Below are 18,494 nucleotides of genomic sequence, written 5' to 3'. Positions count from 1 at the left end.
GAATATCTAAATGTTCCAACATGGAATTAACTGTAGTTCTTTTCGACAGACGATGCTCATGTTCTAAATCTATCCCTTTCTGACTAACGACTTGGCGTGGGAGCGGCATCGACGCGTCGCTGAGTGGGCAATCTCTCAGCATCGGTCGCTGCGCCGCGAGCTGATGCCAAATGGAAAAGCAAAGAATCGAAAGTAAAAAAAGAGAGACGGCGATCGTCACGCGTGCCAAAGCACAAGACGCATCGTATGTTTTCACCGTTAGGACATAAGTAGGCAAAGCAAGGGTGGGTTTCGACAGCGAGTTAGAATTAGGAGAAAATCACTTCGCCAGTAGCCATGAGAGTAATCAGTCACATTGTGAAACAGTGAGTGCAAAGCAACAAGTGTAACCAAGTAAAACCAAGACTAGAGACCGAGTACCAGCGAGAGATCCTTCAGGATTAACAGGTGAGCCCATGACCAAAGTTCCCCTTTATTTTTACTTGAGTGCGGTAGGAACCCAGATTTCCAAATATGTTTAGGATTAATTAATTATTAATAAAACGTTATAATATGATCATTTAACCCACCCGGCATTATTTCTTTATTCGGCACTGAATCTAGGTATACCCTATCCCTTCCATTCTCCTTGGCCACTTAACCATTTGAGTGGAGCCGAAGGACCAGCGGACTTCGACAAGATGGGTTATTCTCCTGCAGACGAAGTCAGTCGCTGGTCCCTAGGCTCAGTCACTCAATGTGAGGAGGTAACGGATCTTGGCCAAGCGGGCTTCGCTTGGCAGACGAGATCAGTCGTTGCAGTTCCTCTTCACCATCCCTTTCCCATAACCACACTAACATTCCCTTTCCTGCTTCCCTCTCCCGTCCAAGAGGCAACGGATCTTGGTCAAGCGGGCTTCGCTTGGCAGACGAGATCAGTCGTTGCTACTCCTCTTGGACTCTCCTCCTACTCCTTTCCCTTCCCTTTTCCCCCCTTCATGTGGTCTCAGTCACCAATCCTAATACTCATCGGGGTCTCCAGATCAAATAAATGTTCTGTAGACTGGACTCTGGGACTGAGAATTGTACCGCAGCCAGAGCTTCCTTACAAACTTGCAAATCAAAGAGATAACTTCAACTGCACATCATCACCAAACTGTAGGCACTGTGGAGCGAAGCCACCGAACACTCAATGAATATTTACGATCATACATTTCAGTTGACAAAACTGACTGGGATGTATGGATACGATACTTCGCATATTGTTTTAATACAACACCCTCTATGGCACATGATTATTGTCCATATGAGTTGGTATTTAGTAAAAGTGCGAACTTACCCAAACATTTTAATAGTGTTGATAATGTAAATCCACTATATAACATAGAAGATTATGCTAAGGAATCAAAATTTAGATTAGAACAGGCTTATAAAAGAGCCAGAATTATGTTAGAACAGCATAAAGCAAAGAGTAAGGAAATATATGATAGAAAGGTAAAAGATATCGAATTAGAAATAGGAGGTAAAGTTTTATTACTTAATGATACGGGTCATAAGTTAGAACCTAAGTATTTAGGCCCATACATTATAGAAGAAATAAAGGATAGGGATAACATTTTAATTAAGGATTCAAAGAATAAGAAACAATTAGTGCATAAAGATAGGTTAAAAATTTTTATCAATTAATATATATGGAAAAATACCAAATAACTGGTAATACATTTCCAGTTATACATTCATACATTTATGTAGGAATTTTACTTTATCCCGGTTTATTTATTACAATATTATTAAAGGATGTGATTTCCTTGTTAAGTCTTATATTATTAACAATGTTTCTTTGTGTTAAGAATACATATGTATATTTTATATTATTTAAATGGCCTTAGTGATAAATTGGGTCCGCGATGTGATCGAGGCGAGAGTACGATTGCGAGTGCTTTTTGAATCAACGCTTCTCTTTATTTTTCAATGAGTGAGTCGACCAGATAGGTACGGCCGCTGCGTGTCGTTCTGTCTCGTTCACTAGCTACTGCCCGATTGCCATGATTATGCCCGCCTGACACTTCATTTCCTACAATCGGCTGTCCTGACAAGTCATTCGACCCGAATGATCCTAGCCAAGGCTTCATGAACTCAGCCACTGTTGAGGTCTTACAAGGTCCTTCACCATCGCCAACTTTCTCAACGTCGTATCGACCGTGCCTATTCACCTTCGTGACTTTCTACGGTCCTAAGTATTTACCTCTCAACCTTAGACCTGTCCCATACTGCGTACGTTTAATCGCCACTAACTCGTTTAAATTGTACTTTCTTTCCCATTTCCTGTTTTTGTCAAACGTCCTTTTTATTTCCTGCTGTATATCATTAATATTCTTTCGAGCCTCCGCTCTAATCTCATCACGACCACAGTCTAATTCTTCTATTAACGAATCGGTTATCAGCTTTCTTATTTCGGGATCATCAGGACTACGCATCTCTATTTCTGTCAAAATCTTAAAAGGTGTAACTCTTGTACTTCTTGGAGCAGTATTATTAACAAGTTGTTGCACACGACCAACATACTTGTACCAGTTTCCTTCATTCTCTTGGCTTAACTTTGAAATCATTGGAACTATTATCTTATGCATCCTTTCTACTTGGCCGTTGCCGCGGGTACACCTGTTGCTATCAGTAAATGCTGTATATCCTGTCTGATACAATACTCCTTAAACGCATTGGATGTGAAAGCTGCTCCCTGTCAGAAATTATTCTCACCGGGTTACCAAAAATTATCGCCTGCTTTTCAAGACAACTAAGTACTTCATCGACTCCTGTTCCACGAGAACCCATTAACAATAACAAGTATATGATTATAACGCTTTGTCGTGACCTCCATCGGGCCAACGTGATCAATGTGATACGTCATCAATGGCTGATCTCCTTTGCTTATTGGCATCAAATATCCTTCCTTTTTACCGGTTTTGGCATTAACAATAAGACATTCCACGCAACACTCAACAACACGGGCTACCTTTTCTTTTAATTTTGGAATATAATACGATTTTTCAACGATATCCTGAGTCTTTCTAGCTCCAAAATGTCCTTGTTTGTGTGCAATCTGTATTATTTCTTTTTCCATCTGCGAGGGAACAACAATAAGTTCTTGATTGGGGTCTTTTAACAATATTTCATTTTCAATGTAAAAATCTTCATATCCCTTCTCCTGAACTAAACTCCTGATCAATTTAGTCCAATCATCTGACAACTGTGCTTCCCTCAATCTATGGGTTATGGTGTCGGTTAGCAGAAAACAAGATAAACGGCTCAAAGCATCCACATGCCGCATCTTTGTACCTGAACGATGTTCGATCTGATAGTCGAAATCTTGTAGGTACATTGCCCAACGTGCTACACGTAACGGAACCTCTTTTTTTTTCATTGTCATCGTGAACGCATTACAATCTGTAACAATCTTAAATCTCAATCCTAGCACATATACACGCCACTTTATTAATGCTCCAATAACTGCTAAAACCTCAAGTTCATACGAATCATACTTCTCTTCGCAAGGTTTAGTTTTCCGACTCATATATTGTACCGGATGAAATAAACCATCTTCTGAATCTTTCTGTAAAAGCGCAGCTCCGAAACCATGTTTCGAGGCATCAGTGTGATCTCAGTCTCTAGCTTAGGATTGTATAACTTTAAAACGGGACCTTTGATCAATGCTAACTTCAATTGCTCAAACGCTACCATTTGCAATTCTTTAAACTCAAACTTGTTGTTTTTTCGCAAAATGTCAGTCAAGGGCTTAGCTGCTACTGCGTATCCTTCGATAAATCTACGGAAATACGATGTTAGTCCCAAAAATCTTTGAACTGACTTCTTATCATGTGGGATCCTTACTTGGCTGAATACTTCCATTTTCAACTATATAGCCCAAAAAATTTACTTTACTCTGCAGTATCTGACATTTTTCCCAGTTTATTCTCAACCCATTTTCCGCAGCTATCTTCAACACTCTTTTAAGTTTAATTAGACCATCATTCACGTTAACACTTGGTATAATTATATCGTCCATATACACCACTGCATCTCCATTCTTCACTGATTCTCTCATTACTGGCATTATAAATCTTGTAAAAACTGCTGAAGAGTTGGATATTGCCAATGGTACATATAGGAATTCATACTGACCATTCTGAGTTACGAATGCTGTGTACTTCTGAGATTTTTCCTCAACAGGAACATGGAAAAACCCGTTTGTTAGATCTAGATTAACTAAATTATCTCGGACCACTTTCTCATTTAGCTTTCTGTAATCGCAGCACAAACGCTTTTTCCCATTCTTCTTTGTTACAAGTACAACAGGCGAAGCATATTCGGAAAAACTTGGCCTTATTATCTTCTCCTCCAACTATTCTTGTACTGTACTATCAACAAGTTTCTGATCAGACTCTGCTAGACGCCTTGGATGCTGATAAACTGGCAACTCATCTGTTAGTACAATCTTCATTTTGATAGGAGTGTTTGTATTTCTAATAGGTTTGTAACTTTTAATCAACTTCTTGACTTCACTAGCGATTTCTGTACTGATATGCGAAAAGTCACTCTTGATTTCCACTTTATTCTGTTCTGCAGTGTGTATACACATACTTTCAAATTCCTTAAACAACTCAGCACAAGATTTATTTGTTTTACACAGTGATTCTTTTATCTTGATGCTCACAAACTTTGTACCTTTCTTTGTAACAACCAAATCGACATGATCTAATATGGTTCTACCCAAAATTGCCTCATATGCCATGTCTTCATCAGGAACGATATGAAACTCGACTTCCATCTCAATGCCATCTATCTTGACACTTATGCTAAAACTACCAAAGATTATCACATGACTTCCACCAATGCCTGTAAGGCTCTTCGAATATCCTGTTAATGATTTAATTCCAAGTTCGACCAACACGCTTTTGCGTATGAGACTCAAATTTGCTCCTGTATCAATTGGACCGTTGAACTTAATCGACTTATAAGTTGCTTCTTTCAACTCCAAACCCGAATCAGTAAATTTACCTGATGCTTTTACTAATTTATCATCTACAACATTGGTACTTTCAACTTTGGTGGTATCTTTTCCCTTACATTCAAATGAGCGATGGCCTGTTTTGCCACATTTAAAACAAGTAAGCGTTTTCTTGTTACAGTCTCTCATCATGTGTGAAGGATCACCACACTTAAAACATTTGCGATCACCTTTTGTTATCGATTTTTTCTTTCTATTATCTCTACCTTGCTTGTGAAAAGATGACCCCAATGTTGTTTTCTTTGACGATTTCCTAGGATCATAGGATTTTAAGTACGTCTCTATTTGAACTTTCAACGCATCCACTGTTCTGGCTTGATACAATAATGCCTTATTTGCTCTCATGTCTGGTATACCTTCTACGAAATACTCAATTAAACTTTCGTCATCCAAATCGATCGGCTTTGCGATTTCCATTAACGAATACAAAAACTCATACAAATTCTCACCTCTCTTCAACTGTCGATTGCTTAGTCTTCTATGAACTTCGGCTGATGAAACCTTTACTCTGAATTCGTTTTTCAAAGCTACTTTCAGGGACTCCCAACTACAAATATCTCTCTTACTACGTATAAACGACAATGCAGCTCCCTTTAACAATTGTTTTGCATACACAAAGAGCTGTAACTGACTCCACTGTACGGTTAAAGCGCATTCTTCTAGCTCCCTAGTCCATTGTACAACATCAATCGAACCTAAACCGCAAAACTCGGAAACGCTTCGCTCCACATCTTTTAGTGTGAACCATGACCTTTGCCCATCTGTGTTCGGGACTTCTCGAATTGTTCTAGCCGAGGCGAAATCTGCCTCCCGCCCGTCATTTTCAGTTTCTATTAGATCGTAATGAGCGAGTAGACGCGATTGCAGCTCAGCTTTAAGGCCTGTAGTCTCCTAGCCCTAACTCTCTCAATTTAATGCGCAACTCTTCAATACGCAAAGTTAGAATATCACCTCAATCCATTTCACACAATTACAGGTATAATGCTTAACAAGTTTGCTATTTTAATGTATAGTTAGTATCAATCAATCAAATTTGTTACGACTTAGCAAAATTTACACACTATGTTAATGTAGGTCAAATTGTGGTAGTTTATGGTTAAATTCAGACGATTCTTAGAAATGTGCTCTCTGCAGCTCGCTTCAATTTCGTCAATATTTCTGCCACCGGTCTGGTTTCGTCGTGCAAGCAAAGTAACTCACACTAAAGACAATAATTAAACAGCTCACCCAACTATAGTCGTCCTACTCTATAGAACCAATCAATATCGCTGTAGCAACTCACTCAGATGTTCGGTTCGCTCTCTGTTGCCACTCACTCTGCTGTCGCTACTCACTCGGCTGTTTTCCACTCGTTCTCTTGGTCTCTCTTTGTCTGCTTCCACACCAATTGTCTCAACTTCGTGTCTGCTGCCTTCTTGTTTGGACTTGTCGTCGTCGTCTGCTTCTTGTATCGATTTGTGTTGTCCGCTCTCTTTGTCTGCTTCCACACCAATTATCTCAACTTCGTGTCTGCTGCCTTCTCGTTTGGACTCGTCGTCGTCGTCTGCTTCTTGTAACGGTTTGTGTTGTCCGCTCTCTTTGATTTTCCGCTTCCACAGTGAACACCAGTTATCACCAACTTTGTGCTCTCTGTCTGCTCCCTCCGTCTGTCTGCTTCCACAGTGAACACAAATTATCATCAACTTCGTGTCCGCTGTCTGCTTCTCGTAACGATTTGTGTTGTCCGCTCTCTGCTCTCTTTTGGTTTTCCGCCTCCACAGTGAACACTAATTATCATCAACTTCGTGTCCGCTGTCTGCTTCCACAGTAAACACTGGTTATCATCAACTGCGTGTCTGCTGTCTGCTCTCTCCGTCTGTCTGTTTCCACAGTGAACACTAATTATCATCAACTTCGTGTCCGCTGTCGGCTTCCTCTGTCTGTCTGTCTGCTTTCACAGTGAACACTGGTTATCATCAACTTCGTGTCCGCTGTCTGCTTCCACAGTAAACACTAGTTATCATCAACTTCGTGTCTGCTGTCTGCTCTCTCTTTTCCTCTCGAGTCACCACCGTTCTCGAGCCGCTCTCAACTTTAGTCGCCGACTTTTTGCCAAAACGGCGCCAAAATTCTTAGTGACGCTCTACTTGCGTCATCCAACCGCTCACCGTCTCACCGTCCACTCGTCGCCACTCGTACAGTCCACCAACTTCCACTATTTTTGATCTTGTAGTGTTTGCTTCTTGTGAAATTTGTTCGCGAACAACCTTGATTTTGTATATATATTACACGTTAATGCATGCAATTTTAACAATTTTCTGTTCACTTGCGAACTTCACACACACACACAAATTTCACTTATTGTCTTGGGCCAGAAATCTCGGTTGAGCCCCCAGTTTGTAGGAATTTTACTTTATCCCGGTTTATTTATTACAATATTATTAAAGGATGTGATTTCCTTGTTAAGTCTTATATTATTAACAATGTTTCTTTGTGTTAAGAATACATATATTTTATATTATTTAAATGGCCTTAGTGATAATTTGGGAGCGCGATGTGATCGAGGCGAGAGTACGATTGCGAGTGCTTTTTGAATCAACGCTTCTCTTTATTTTTCAATGAGTGAGTCGACCAGATAGGTACGGCCGCTACGTGTCTATAAAAAAAAAAAAATTGCAAATAGAAAAAGGTAGACAAAAGAAAAATAAAGCCACACCCGAAATCCCATACTCTACAATACACAACGTGGCAAAGACGAAATCAAAAATAACGCCACAACCGGAGAAGGAATTACCAAAAGTGAAAATAGTCTGCCCAAACGACTGCAAGGGACCACTATATTCGCCGTATTGCGAATATACCTGTAGCCACTGCTACGTGACCCCAAAAGGAAAATCTGGTGCGAAGACCGGCACCGGTACCGCCTGAGCCCATAGGCCCCGGACATCAGCAGCTGAACTTGAGATTGAACGCGTCCAAGTGAACCAATAGCGCTACAAAGAGCGCCCACCAAAACTTAATTATAAAACTATGCGCTGCGTCGCACAATTTTTTTTAATGCACTGCGATACATTTTTTTTTTATATATTGTAAAACAAACTTCGTGCAAATGTGCGGCATTAAAGCTGTCCAATTAGAGTGTGGCCTGAAAACCACTCGCAAAAATAGGCAGGGATATATGTAAAAAGATAAATTAAACAAAAACAATTAAGAAAATAAACTATCTCTAAATAAGACAAGAACAAGACAAGCAACAACAAAAGAAAATTAACAATTATTAAGCAAAATAAAAAAAAAAGAGAAACAATTTTTAAAATTTGAATGTTTGATAATAGAATAAGCAAGTTTGATGACATATTTAATGAACCCAATATGGGGTTAATAGATACCAAGACAGTGGACACCACTGCTAACGTTATCAATAAAATAGAGTCATCGAATGTAGATTTAAAACCAACAAATGCACTTTTATTAGTAATTGTAATAATAATGAGCGCATATGTGTTATATAAAGCATACAAACTACACAATAAATGTGTAACAAAAAGAGCCTTAAGCCATGCTAATGATCTTGATAAGATCTAAATAACATATGCATCAATTGTAATAAAAGTGCATTTCAAAAAATTATTATCAAAAGAAAAAAAATATATCAATTTCCATTAATAAAACAGAAACAAAAAGGCTACAAAAATATTTACCCTTCCTTGATTTCCTGATACAATCAGGCGAAACAAATCGCAAATATAAGGATAAGATATTGGATAGCCCAAAACTACAAATTTGAAAAAAAATTGTAGAGCTTATGGAAAAAACCATAAAAGTAGGTTACGGTAGATTGTTAGCCAAGACTCCTTTAAGAAAAGACTTGCCGGATGGGTACACGAACTTTTCAAGGACTCAATCGAGCTGATAAATATATCAGAACCGAATAATGAACCCATAGATTTAACAGACTCAGATGTCGAAATAGTAGATATAGAGTAGCAAACTATGAACATTTTTTAAAAGAGAAAAATTTTGTCAATTAAATACAGGTCTAAGCGACCAAATCAATAATAAGTCATAGCAAACCAGCCATTCCAAAAGAAAACACAATGACACAAAGGAGGGTAGAATTCATACTTCGATGGTGATATTAAAAGTCTACCGGGTTTCATTGGAGCGCTTCGCGTTCTTGACACCATAAAAGAACCGCACGAAGCGGTAGCCGTCGAATGCAACGAGTGCCCATTTTACTCGTTTTTTGCTTTTTGTCATTGTTATTTCACCTATTGTCCAGCGGAATAGCAAAGGCAGATATTCAGATAAAATTTTGACATGTTGTCGAGAATCTTAGGCCTTAGAAAAAAAAACTAGATATTACTAGGCTTCATAGGTATTTTGCACAGCCATTTTTTTAAAGATCATTTTGAAATATAATAAAATATATGTTAATTTGACAATTACTCGCAAAACATGAATTTTACTACCCAGAAAAGATATCTCAACTGATAGCATCTGTTTTTAATAGTCTCAATACTGTCAGCGTCCATGTATAGATCGATCGCTTCATTAACGCATACTTTCGTAATATTATCGTTGGAGCATGGATCCAAATCGTTTCTATCGATAACAGACCATTTATATGTTTGTATACCATTATTTTGTCGTTCGAGCATATCAAAGATTTTACTTAAGCATTTTTCTACTTTGGGCACTATGACTCGAGCTGGTAAGAGGTAGAAATTCCGTAAGGGGAACAGCTTCGTAATTATCTTTTTTGCAGATGACACCCAGCACCCAATCCATCGTACTCTCGTTTGCTGCCGCAACGTATAGCCTTCCACTATATTCTTGAACCGGTGTTTCTTTATTGAACTTTAGGCATCCGACGTTTCTGTATCCAGCAAAGCTTTTAAAAAATTCATTCAATAGTTTGCAGAAGTCTCTGTTGTTGCAGGCGGACGCCGAGATGACAACAACAAATGGCCTGTTTTCCGGGAGAATATCAACGAATGGTGCATCATTGCTTGCTTCTTTGTCCATTGGCTGATCATCTTCCTCATCTGAACTAGAAGCACGAGATTTAATATCGCATGGGACCATTCCGCATGCATCGAACAGGGACCCTGATGATGTGTTTTCCGAGCTTTCCTCGGTCACGGTAGGGTCCACCTTATATCTAATATTCAAAAACATGCCGTATTCATCCATATTGAGTATTCCCATTTCTTACACTTACCTCTTATTCTCCGAAGGTAAATCATGATTTATTATTCGTTTCTGAGCCTGTGGTTTTATACATTTTTCGATAGATTCACTGCTGGAATCTGAACTTTGTTCCAGCACTGACAAGCTGCTGCTTACCGGCGACACAGTCTCTTTGCCCTTTTCGATCACCACAAGCCGACCCACATAATTACTACCGTCATAGACTGATATAACCGGTCGACTGTCGCTATTTTCACCGTCCTGAACTCCTGGCATTTCCAATATAAGATCGGCGTCTGCGATATTTCCGTCTGTTGACCAAATGTCACATTGTCCGGCAGGAATTCCCAAACGTTTTTCAATCTTTTTTTTCAAACTAAAAATGGTTTCATAATTGGAAATGCTAAATTGCACATCCTACTTAGGCAGAAAACGGACACTTGGTTATATAAGACCATTTATTTATATCCTTACGACTACTTACTCTCTTAGATTTTTGTTTAATGATAATTATCAACATTTTTATTATAAACTTGACTGTATTGTTTCTAGTATGAACTGTGAACTACGAGCACACGATGTCGAATGATTCAAATGCTGTGCAAACAAGGCATGTCGAATTTCAGCCAAATCCCAGGCATTCTTGAATCTCAAAATTCTGGAATTGTATCTGTCGTAGATAGAAATACGAAATTGAACGACTCAAACAGTAGGCAAGTGAAAGTGAATTTGTACTATCTAAAAAATCCTAGTTGGCCTGGCATATTTTAGCATATTGAATTGAATTAGTTCTATACGGAAGCTCAAAGTTCTTGTAATAGTTTTAATTTAAAAAAAAAGCATAAAAAGAAGTCCATTCGATTTAACTTTCGGTTTCACGTTCCTTATAGTTAAAAGTAAAAAAGTAGACAAAATTTAAAAAACCTCTGTGGTAAAAACTGTTTCTATCCAGCCATGTTACGTCAATGGAAATATCTCATATATATATTATCCCATTTAGCAATTGTATTAGGTAAATCATTGAATTAACCACCGAAGGCAAATTGAATGCAAATATCAAAGTGCTAAATACTAAACTATTGGGGCAATGGCGAAAATTCAAATTGTCTCAGTTTGAGACATTTAAAAACAATCAAGCAAATAAATAATAAATAAAAGTAATGGTGAAGTAAAACTAGAAATTCAGAATGTAATATTCAATACACCAAAAATTTAATGCGTAATTTCGAAGTGGGTGTGAAGGGATAGATGTACAAACCCTAACCAAAAAGAGTTAATTGATTAATTAATTGCCACAAGTCTAGAAAACATTAATTAGACTATGAAATTAAATTCCAATATGCAAAAATATATTGCTTGCTAATCTACTGTATCCCCAATGGGACTTCCTTTCAGTATTGTCAATATCAGTTGCAAAATAAAATGTCACTGACTACTAGACGAACTCTAAAATATATTGTATCTATTTTTTATTATTATTTTTATTATCATTACTACATACTAAAATTTTAAGTGGGACTCGAATGCATTCGAAAAATGGGCACTCGTTTTTTGCTATTTGTTATTGTTATTTCACCTATTGTCCAGCGGAATAGCAAAGGCAGATATTCAGATAAAATTTTGACATGTCGAGAATCTTAGGCCTTAGAAAAAAAAACTAGATATTACTAGGCTTCATAGGTATTTTGCACAGCCATTTTTTTAAAGATCATTTTGAAATATAATAAAATATATGTTAATTTGACAATTACTCGCAAAACATGAATTTTACTACCCAGAAAAGATATCTCAACTGATAGCATCTGTTGTTAATAGTCTCAATACTGTCAGCGTCCATGTATAGATCGATCGCTTCATTAACGCATACTTTCGTAATATTATCGTTGGAGCATGGATCCAAATCGTTTCTATCGATAACAGACCATTTATATGTATGTATACCATTATTTTGTCGTTCGAGCATATCAAAGATTTTACTTAAGCATTTTTCTACTTTGGGCACTATGACTCGAGCTGGTAAGAGATGTAGAAATTCCGTAAGGGGAACAGCTTCGTAATTATCTTTTTTGCAGATGACACCCAGCACCCAATCCATCGTACTCTCGTTTGCTGCCGCAACGTATAGCCTTCCACTATATTCTTGAACCGGTGTTTCTTTATTGAACTTTAGGCATCCGACGTTTCTGTATCCAGCAAAGCTTTTAAAAAATTCATTCAATAGTTTGCACAAGTCTCTGTTGTTGCAGGCGGACGCCGAGATGACAACAACAAATGGCCTGTTTTCCGGGAGAATATCAACGAATGGTGCATCATTGCTTGCTTCTTTGTCCATTGGCTGATCATCTTCCTCATCTGAACTAGAAGCACGAGATTTAATATCGCATGGGACCATTCCGCATGCATCGAACAGGGACCCTGATGATGTGTTTTCCGAGCTTTCCTCGCTCACGGTAGGGTCCACCTTATATCTAATATTCAAAAACATGCCGTATTCATCCATATTGAGTATTCCCATTTCTTACACTTACCTCTTATTCTCCGAAGGTAAATCATGATTTATTATTCGTTTCTGAGCCTGTGGTTTTATACATTTTTCGATAGATTCACTGCTGGAATCTGAACTTTGTTCCAGCACTGACAAGCTGCTGCTTACCGGCGACACAGTCTCTTTGCCCTTTTCGATCACCACAAGTCGACCCACATAATTACTACCGTCATAGACTGATGTAACCGGTCGACTGTCGTTATTTTCACCGTCCTGAACTCCTGGCATTTCCAATATAAGTTCGGCGTCTACGATATTTCCGTCTGTTGACCAAATGTCACATTGTCCGGCAGGAATTCCCAAACGTTTTTCAATCTTTTTTTTCAAACTAAAAATGGTTTCATAATTGGAAATGCTAAATTGCACATCCTACTTAGGCAGAAAACGGACACTTGGTTATATAAGACCATTTATTTATATCCTTATGACTACTTACTCTCTTAGATTTTTGTTTAATGATAATTATCAACATTTTTATTATAAACTTGACTGTATTGTTTCTAGTATGAACTGTGAACTACGAGCACACGATGTCGAATGATTCAAATGTCGTAGATAGAAATACGAAATTGAATGACTCAAACAGTAGGCAAGTGAAAGTGAATTTGTACTATCTAAAAAATCCTAGTTGGCCTGGCATATTTTAGCTTATTGAATTGAATTAGTACATAAAAAGAAGTCCATTCGATTTAACTTTCGGTTTCACGTTCCTTATAGTTAAAAGTAAAAAAATAGACAAAATTTAAAAAACCTCTGTGGTTAAAAACTGTTTCTATCCAGCCATGTTACGTCAATGGAAATATCTCATATATATATGATCCCATTTAGCAATTGTATTGGGTAAATCATTGAATTAACCACCGAAGGCAAATTGAATGCAAATATCAAAGTGCTAAATACTAAACTATTGGGGCAATGGCGAAAATTCAAATTGTCGCAGTTTGAGACATTTAAAAACAATCAAGCAAATAAATAATAAATAAAAGTAATGGTGAAGTAAAACTAGAAATTCAGAATGTAATATTCAATACACCAAAAATTTAATGCGTAATTTCGAAGTGGGTGTGAAGGGATAGATGTACAAACCCTAACCAAAAAGAGTTAATTGATTAATTAATTGCCACAAGTCTAGAAAACATTAATTAGACTATGAAATTAAATTCCAATATGCAAAATATATTGCTTGCTAATCTACTGTATCCCCAATGGGACTTCCTTTCAGTATTGTCAATATCAGTTGCAAAATAAAATGTCACTGACTACTAGACGAACTCTAAAATATATTGTATTTATTTTTTATTATTATTTTTATTATTATTACTACATACTAAAATTTTAAGTGGGACTCGAATGCATTCGAAAAATGGGCACTCGTTTTTTGCTTTTTGTCATTGTTATTTCACCTATTGTCCAGCGGAATAGCAAAGGCAGATATTCAGATAAAATTTTGACATGTCGAGAATCTTAGGCCTTAGAAAAAAAACTAGATATTACTAGGCTTCATAGGTATTTTGCACAGCCATTTTTTTAAAGATCATTTTGAAATATAATAAAATATATGTTAATTTGACAATTACTCGCAAAACATGAATTTTACTACCCAGAAAAGATATCTCAACTGATAGCATCTGTTTTTAATAGTCTCAATACTGTCAGCGTCCATGTATAGATCGATCGCTTCATTAACGCATACTTTCGTAATATTATCGTTGGAGCATAGATCCAAATCGTTTCTATCGATAACAGACCATTTATATGTTTGTATACCATTATTTTGTCGTTCGAGCATATCAAAGATTTTACTTAAGCATTTTTCTACTTTGGGCACTATGACTCGAGCTGGTAAGAGATGTAGAAATTCCGTAAGGGGAACAGCTTCGTAATTATCTTTTTTGCAGATGACACCCAGCACCCAATCCATCGTACTCTCGTTTGCTGCCGCAACGTATAGCCTTCGACTATATTCTTGAACCGGTGTTTCTTTATTGAACTTTAGGCATCCGACGTTTCTGTATCCAGCAAAGCTTTTAAAAAATTCATTCAATAGTTTGCAGAAGTCTCTGTTGTTGCAGGCGGACGCCGAGATGACAACAACAAATGACCTGTTTTCCGGGAGAATATCAACGAATGGTGCATCATTGCTTGCTTCTTTGTCCATTGGCTGATCATCTTCCTCATCTGAACTAGAAGCACGAGATTTAATATCGCATGGGACCATTCCGCATCCATCGAACAGGGACCCTGATGATGTGTTTTCCGAGCTTTCCTCGCTCACGGTAGGGTCCACCTTATATCTAATATTCAAAAACATGCCGTATTCAACCATATTGAGTTTTCCCATTTCTTACACTTACCTCTTATTCTCCGCAGGTAAATCATGATTCATTTTTCGTTTCTGAGCCTGTGGTTTTATACATTTTTCGATAGATTCACTGCTGGAATCTGAACTTTGTTCCAGCGCTGACATGCTGCTTACCGGCGACACAGTTTCTTTGCCCTTTTCGATCACCACAAGCCGACCCACAAAATTACTACCGTTATAGACTGATATAACCGGTCGACTGTCGTTATTTGCACCGTCCTGAACTCCTGACATTTCCAATATAAGATCGGCGTCTGCAATATTTCCGTCTGTTGACGAAATGTCACATTGTCCGGCAGAAATTCCTAAACGTTTCTCTATATTTTTTTTCAAAGTAAAAATGGTTTCATACATTGAAACACTGAACTCCACATCCTACTTAGGCAGAAAAAGGACACTTGGTTATATAAGACCATTTATTTATATCCTTACGACTACTTACTTTCTTAGATTTTTGTTTGATAATAATTATCAACATTATTATTATGAACGTTACAGTATTGTTTCTAGTATGAACTGTGAACTACGAGCACACGACGTCGAATGATTCAAATGCTGTGCACATAGGCCATATCGAATTTTAGCCTTCCACTATATTCTTGATATTTCTCCTCGTATATCCCGAAGTCTTCGGTAGGGTCCACATAACCCTCTAGTTTGTCGTATTTGGCCAATTCGTCGCCAGACTTCACGAACTCGTTCCACGCATTGGACAAAGTTTCCAATTTGGTGTCAATTGCGAAGACGTCGGCATCCTGTGCAGGATTCTCTGCATATCCATATATGCGGGTAATGGTTGTCTTCAATCTTCCTCTGGCCTTTATGAATGTTTTCATTTCCTCCATGATGAAATACCAACTGCTTGTGTGGACCAAAAATTTCAAGACGCGTGTTTTTCCAGAGATGTATTCCCTCACGATCTCGTCGATTATATCGATAACAGATACCGATAGGCGAGTGGCGCCACCGTTTGTCCGCGCTGTTTCCAATAAGCACGCGATTGTCTATTCGATAGTAGGCCAGAACTATCGACTACTAACTTTGAGGTTAACAATTAATTGCAACCACGTTGCAACAAATTATTAAGCAATGAGTAACAAACAAACAATGCCCAACGATCCGGCTCGAAGGACCAAATTATGATGAACAATAAACCACTGTGTTTAATATCTCATAAGAACTTAACTTTATTTTTACTTCAATGTTACTGAACTGTGTCTGCCACTGCTAGAACACGTCTTGATCGTTCGTTTGCTTGCTTATTACTAAATTTTCAATTCTTACGCAACTACGTAGGACATATAGGTTTGTAAAGAGTGACAGAGACAGAGCATACCAGACTGGCGCCAGTATATTCTAGAAAACTTAAGAGAAAATACAAAAACAAAAGCATTGTGAGATGTGCAAGATCATTCATGAGTCTTTGCCTTGCTGCGTATAGCAATGTAAGTTAAATGACAATTGGTTCCTCAACAAGGCGACCAAATCATAAAAAGTTATTTTTATATAAAATAAAGTTTGATCAACTCAACTCTGTTGCATTCCCTGACGTCAGCAATATCTGACCTAGTTAACTCGGTCAGTAACCCAGGTAGTACGCACGAGTATAGATTTTGGCATTGATCAGCAATTTTTTAAACAAAGAAAAGAAACTCAAAAAATTGGTTTCACTGTCGTGGCAGTTATCAGTGTAAAATTCTTTTACACTATATATTGGAATATTGGAAATAAAAATAAAACTATTGTTAAAACACTAATCAAAAGGCAACTTCGATTTATTTCTTGTGCTACACTTGACCAATTTTAGGAACGAGTCGGAGCGTTCCCTGTCTTTGACAAAATAAATGAACTCCCATCGGGTCAAGTACTAGTACAGATAACCAATTACATAAGAATATAAAAGAACATGGAGGAGTTTTATAAACAGCAGACAGAACGAGGAGAGGCAATCCAGGCCTTTATTCGGAATACCAAAAAAGATTCTTTCGCCAGGAAAACGAAGCCATCTTATTTCGAGGAGAAACTTGAGCTCCTGAAATACATGTGGGAGAACTTCGAGAAAAGTCATCAGGAGTTGATGGACAAATTAAATAACGTGCCAACTGAAGATGACTACTTTGTAACGGACTATTTCAGCAAATGAAGACGGTATCTAATATAGTGGAAGATTGGAAGGACCATTTGGCAAAAATAAAGCTAGAGAGACAAGCTCGCCAACGAGAGGAAGAGCGAGTCATGATCAAACTACTGGTTCGTAAGCAAAGTGCTCTGCTGGAGTCATTGTCCAGGACATTAAGACAAATTGTGCCTGAAGATAAAATGACTTACAAATCGGTAGTCGACAAATTATGGATGCAAATTGAAGAAATCCATTATGAGATTCATCGGCTAGCTGAAAATCCAGCCGAAGCCGGATATAATATAGCTACGTTTGTGGCCGCAGAAAATACAATGCTGAAATTCTGTGTGGCACCAGCAGAAAATGTAGTGATACAATCACCACCTGTATTGCAATCAATACAATAATTGCAACTATCCAAAATTCCCATTCCAAAATTTGATGGGGATTATCTGAAATGGCAACAATTTCATGACATCTATAAAAAGGTGGTTCATGAGTCAAATGTATCCACGATAGAGAAAATGTGGTACTTAAAATCAAACCTTTCTGGAGAAGCAGAGAGATTGATACGGCACCTGGAATTAACAGAAGCCAATTACAACACTGCTTGGTCAGTGTTGCAGGAACGTTTTAATAACAAACGAGTTCTAGTAACAGCCATACTGGCAAAGCTGTTTGATCACCCAAATGTGGGAAATGACGCAGCTTCTATAAAGAATTTGCATGATAACATTTTTGAATCATTGCAAGCCTTAAAAATGTAGGCGTCGATATGGAATCGTCAGATGCTGTCATAATGTTTCATATGACAAGAAAATTGGATAGATTCAACCACGCACTATATGAGCAATCTCTTTCCAACACAAGGGATCTGCAGGAAGTAAAGGACTTCCTATCCTTCTTGGAACAGCGCTTCCTATCATTAGAGGCGATTGGGAAACCAAGAAACGAAAATCGCAGCATTGAAAAACCAAGTCCAAGGAAGACATGCACAACAGCATCTGGGACAAACAGTACAGCAAAGCACAAACTCTTCCAATGTGAAAAGTTCAAAATCAAATCCGCAGCAGAGCGGCTTAATTGGGTGCAGAGACACAAATTGTGTGTCAATTGCTTCAAGCCGGACCATATGGCAATATTTAAATGCGATAAAAAACATAACACAATGTTGCATTTAGAAACAGGCAACCAAATTGCTACATCTGCTTCTGCAGCTTCTGCGTATGGAATTGGCAGAAAATACACCCTG

The 18,494-nt window shown here is 37.8% G+C and overlaps 3 protein-coding genes across 5 annotated transcripts; all 3 read right to left on the bottom strand.

Moving 5' to 3' along the window:
• Window positions 1–9,448: 9,448 nt before the first annotated feature.
• On the bottom strand, window positions 9,449–10,845 carry LOC111519764. 2 transcript variants are annotated; one of them, XM_047013238.1, is made up of 4 exons: window positions 10,701–10,845; window positions 10,248–10,633; window positions 9,818–10,187; window positions 9,449–9,785 (listed from the first exon to the last, which is right to left on the bottom strand). In XM_047013238.1, exons 1-4 carry the CDS (start codon window positions 10,734–10,736, stop codon window positions 9,777–9,779), a joined length of 801 nt encoding a protein of 266 aa, XP_046869194.1. In that variant the 5' UTR covers window positions 10,737–10,845; the 3' UTR covers window positions 9,449–9,776. The 2 variants fall into 2 exon arrangements, with proteins under 2 accessions (XP_046869194.1, XP_023037465.2); XM_023181697.2 differs by having other exon boundaries at window positions 9,449–10,187.
• A 1,098-nt stretch (window positions 10,846–11,943) lies between these two features.
• On the bottom strand, window positions 11,944–13,307 carry LOC124461778. Of its 2 annotated transcripts, XM_047013237.1 has the most exons (4): window positions 13,198–13,307; window positions 12,745–13,130; window positions 12,315–12,684; window positions 12,196–12,282 (listed from the first exon to the last, which is right to left on the bottom strand). In XM_047013237.1, exons 1-4 carry the CDS (start codon window positions 13,231–13,233, stop codon window positions 12,274–12,276), a joined length of 801 nt encoding a protein of 266 aa, XP_046869193.1. In that variant the 5' UTR covers window positions 13,234–13,307; the 3' UTR covers window positions 12,196–12,273. The 2 variants fall into 2 exon arrangements, with proteins under 2 accessions (XP_046869192.1, XP_046869193.1); XM_047013236.1 differs by having other exon boundaries at window positions 11,944–12,684.
• Window positions 13,308–14,560: 1,253 nt separating this feature from the next.
• LOC124461777 lies at window positions 14,561–15,441 on the bottom strand. Its single transcript, XM_047013235.1, has 3 exons — window positions 15,116–15,441; window positions 14,864–15,055; window positions 14,561–14,600 (listed from the first exon to the last, which is right to left on the bottom strand). The coding sequence occupies exons 1-3, from the start codon at window positions 15,355–15,357 to the stop codon at window positions 14,561–14,563; spliced, it is 474 nt and encodes a 157-aa protein (XP_046869191.1). The 5' UTR covers window positions 15,358–15,441.
• Between the last annotated feature and the right edge of the window lie 3,053 nt (window positions 15,442–18,494).

The sequence above is a fragment of the Drosophila willistoni genome, unplaced genomic scaffold (assembly GCF_018902025.1).
Source record: "Drosophila willistoni isolate 14030-0811.24 unplaced genomic scaffold, UCI_dwil_1.1 Seg649, whole genome shotgun sequence".
NCBI lineage: Eukaryota > Metazoa > Arthropoda > Insecta > Diptera > Drosophilidae > Drosophila > Drosophila willistoni.
The sequence above is the reverse complement of the archived record's forward strand: the minus strand, read 5'-3'. Positions and strand labels throughout refer to the sequence as shown.

Bases quoted from the DNA above. Each gene is read 5' to 3' on its own strand.
- LOC124461777 (XM_047013235.1), bottom strand. From the start codon at position 15,357: ATGTCAGGAGTTCAGGACGGTGCAAATAACGACAGTCGACCGGTTATA. The intron at 15,056-15,115 runs GTAAGTGTAAGA...TTTGAATATTAG, and splicing joins TTACCTGCGGAGAATAAGAG to ATATAAGGTGGACCCTACCG. The intron at 14,601-14,863 runs GTCATTTGTTGT...ATCTCTTACCAG, and splicing joins GATATTCTCCCGGAAAACAG to CTCGAGTCATAGTGCCCAAA.
- LOC111519764 (XM_023181697.2), bottom strand. From the start codon at position 10,736: ATGTTGATAATTATCATTAAACAAAAATCTAAGAGA. The intron at 10,634-10,700 runs GTAAGTAGTCGT...CTGCCTAAGTAG, and splicing joins TTAAACAAAAATCTAAGAGA to GATGTGCAATTTAGCATTTC. The intron at 10,188-10,247 runs GTAAGTGTAAGA...TTTGAATATTAG, and splicing joins TTACCTTCGGAGAATAAGAG to ATATAAGGTGGACCCTACCG.
- LOC124461778 (XM_047013236.1), bottom strand. From the start codon at position 13,233: ATGTTGATAATTATCATTAAACAAAAATCTAAGAGA. The intron at 13,131-13,197 runs GTAAGTAGTCAT...CTGCCTAAGTAG, and splicing joins TTAAACAAAAATCTAAGAGA to GATGTGCAATTTAGCATTTC. The intron at 12,685-12,744 runs GTAAGTGTAAGA...TTTGAATATTAG, and splicing joins TTACCTTCGGAGAATAAGAG to ATATAAGGTGGACCCTACCG.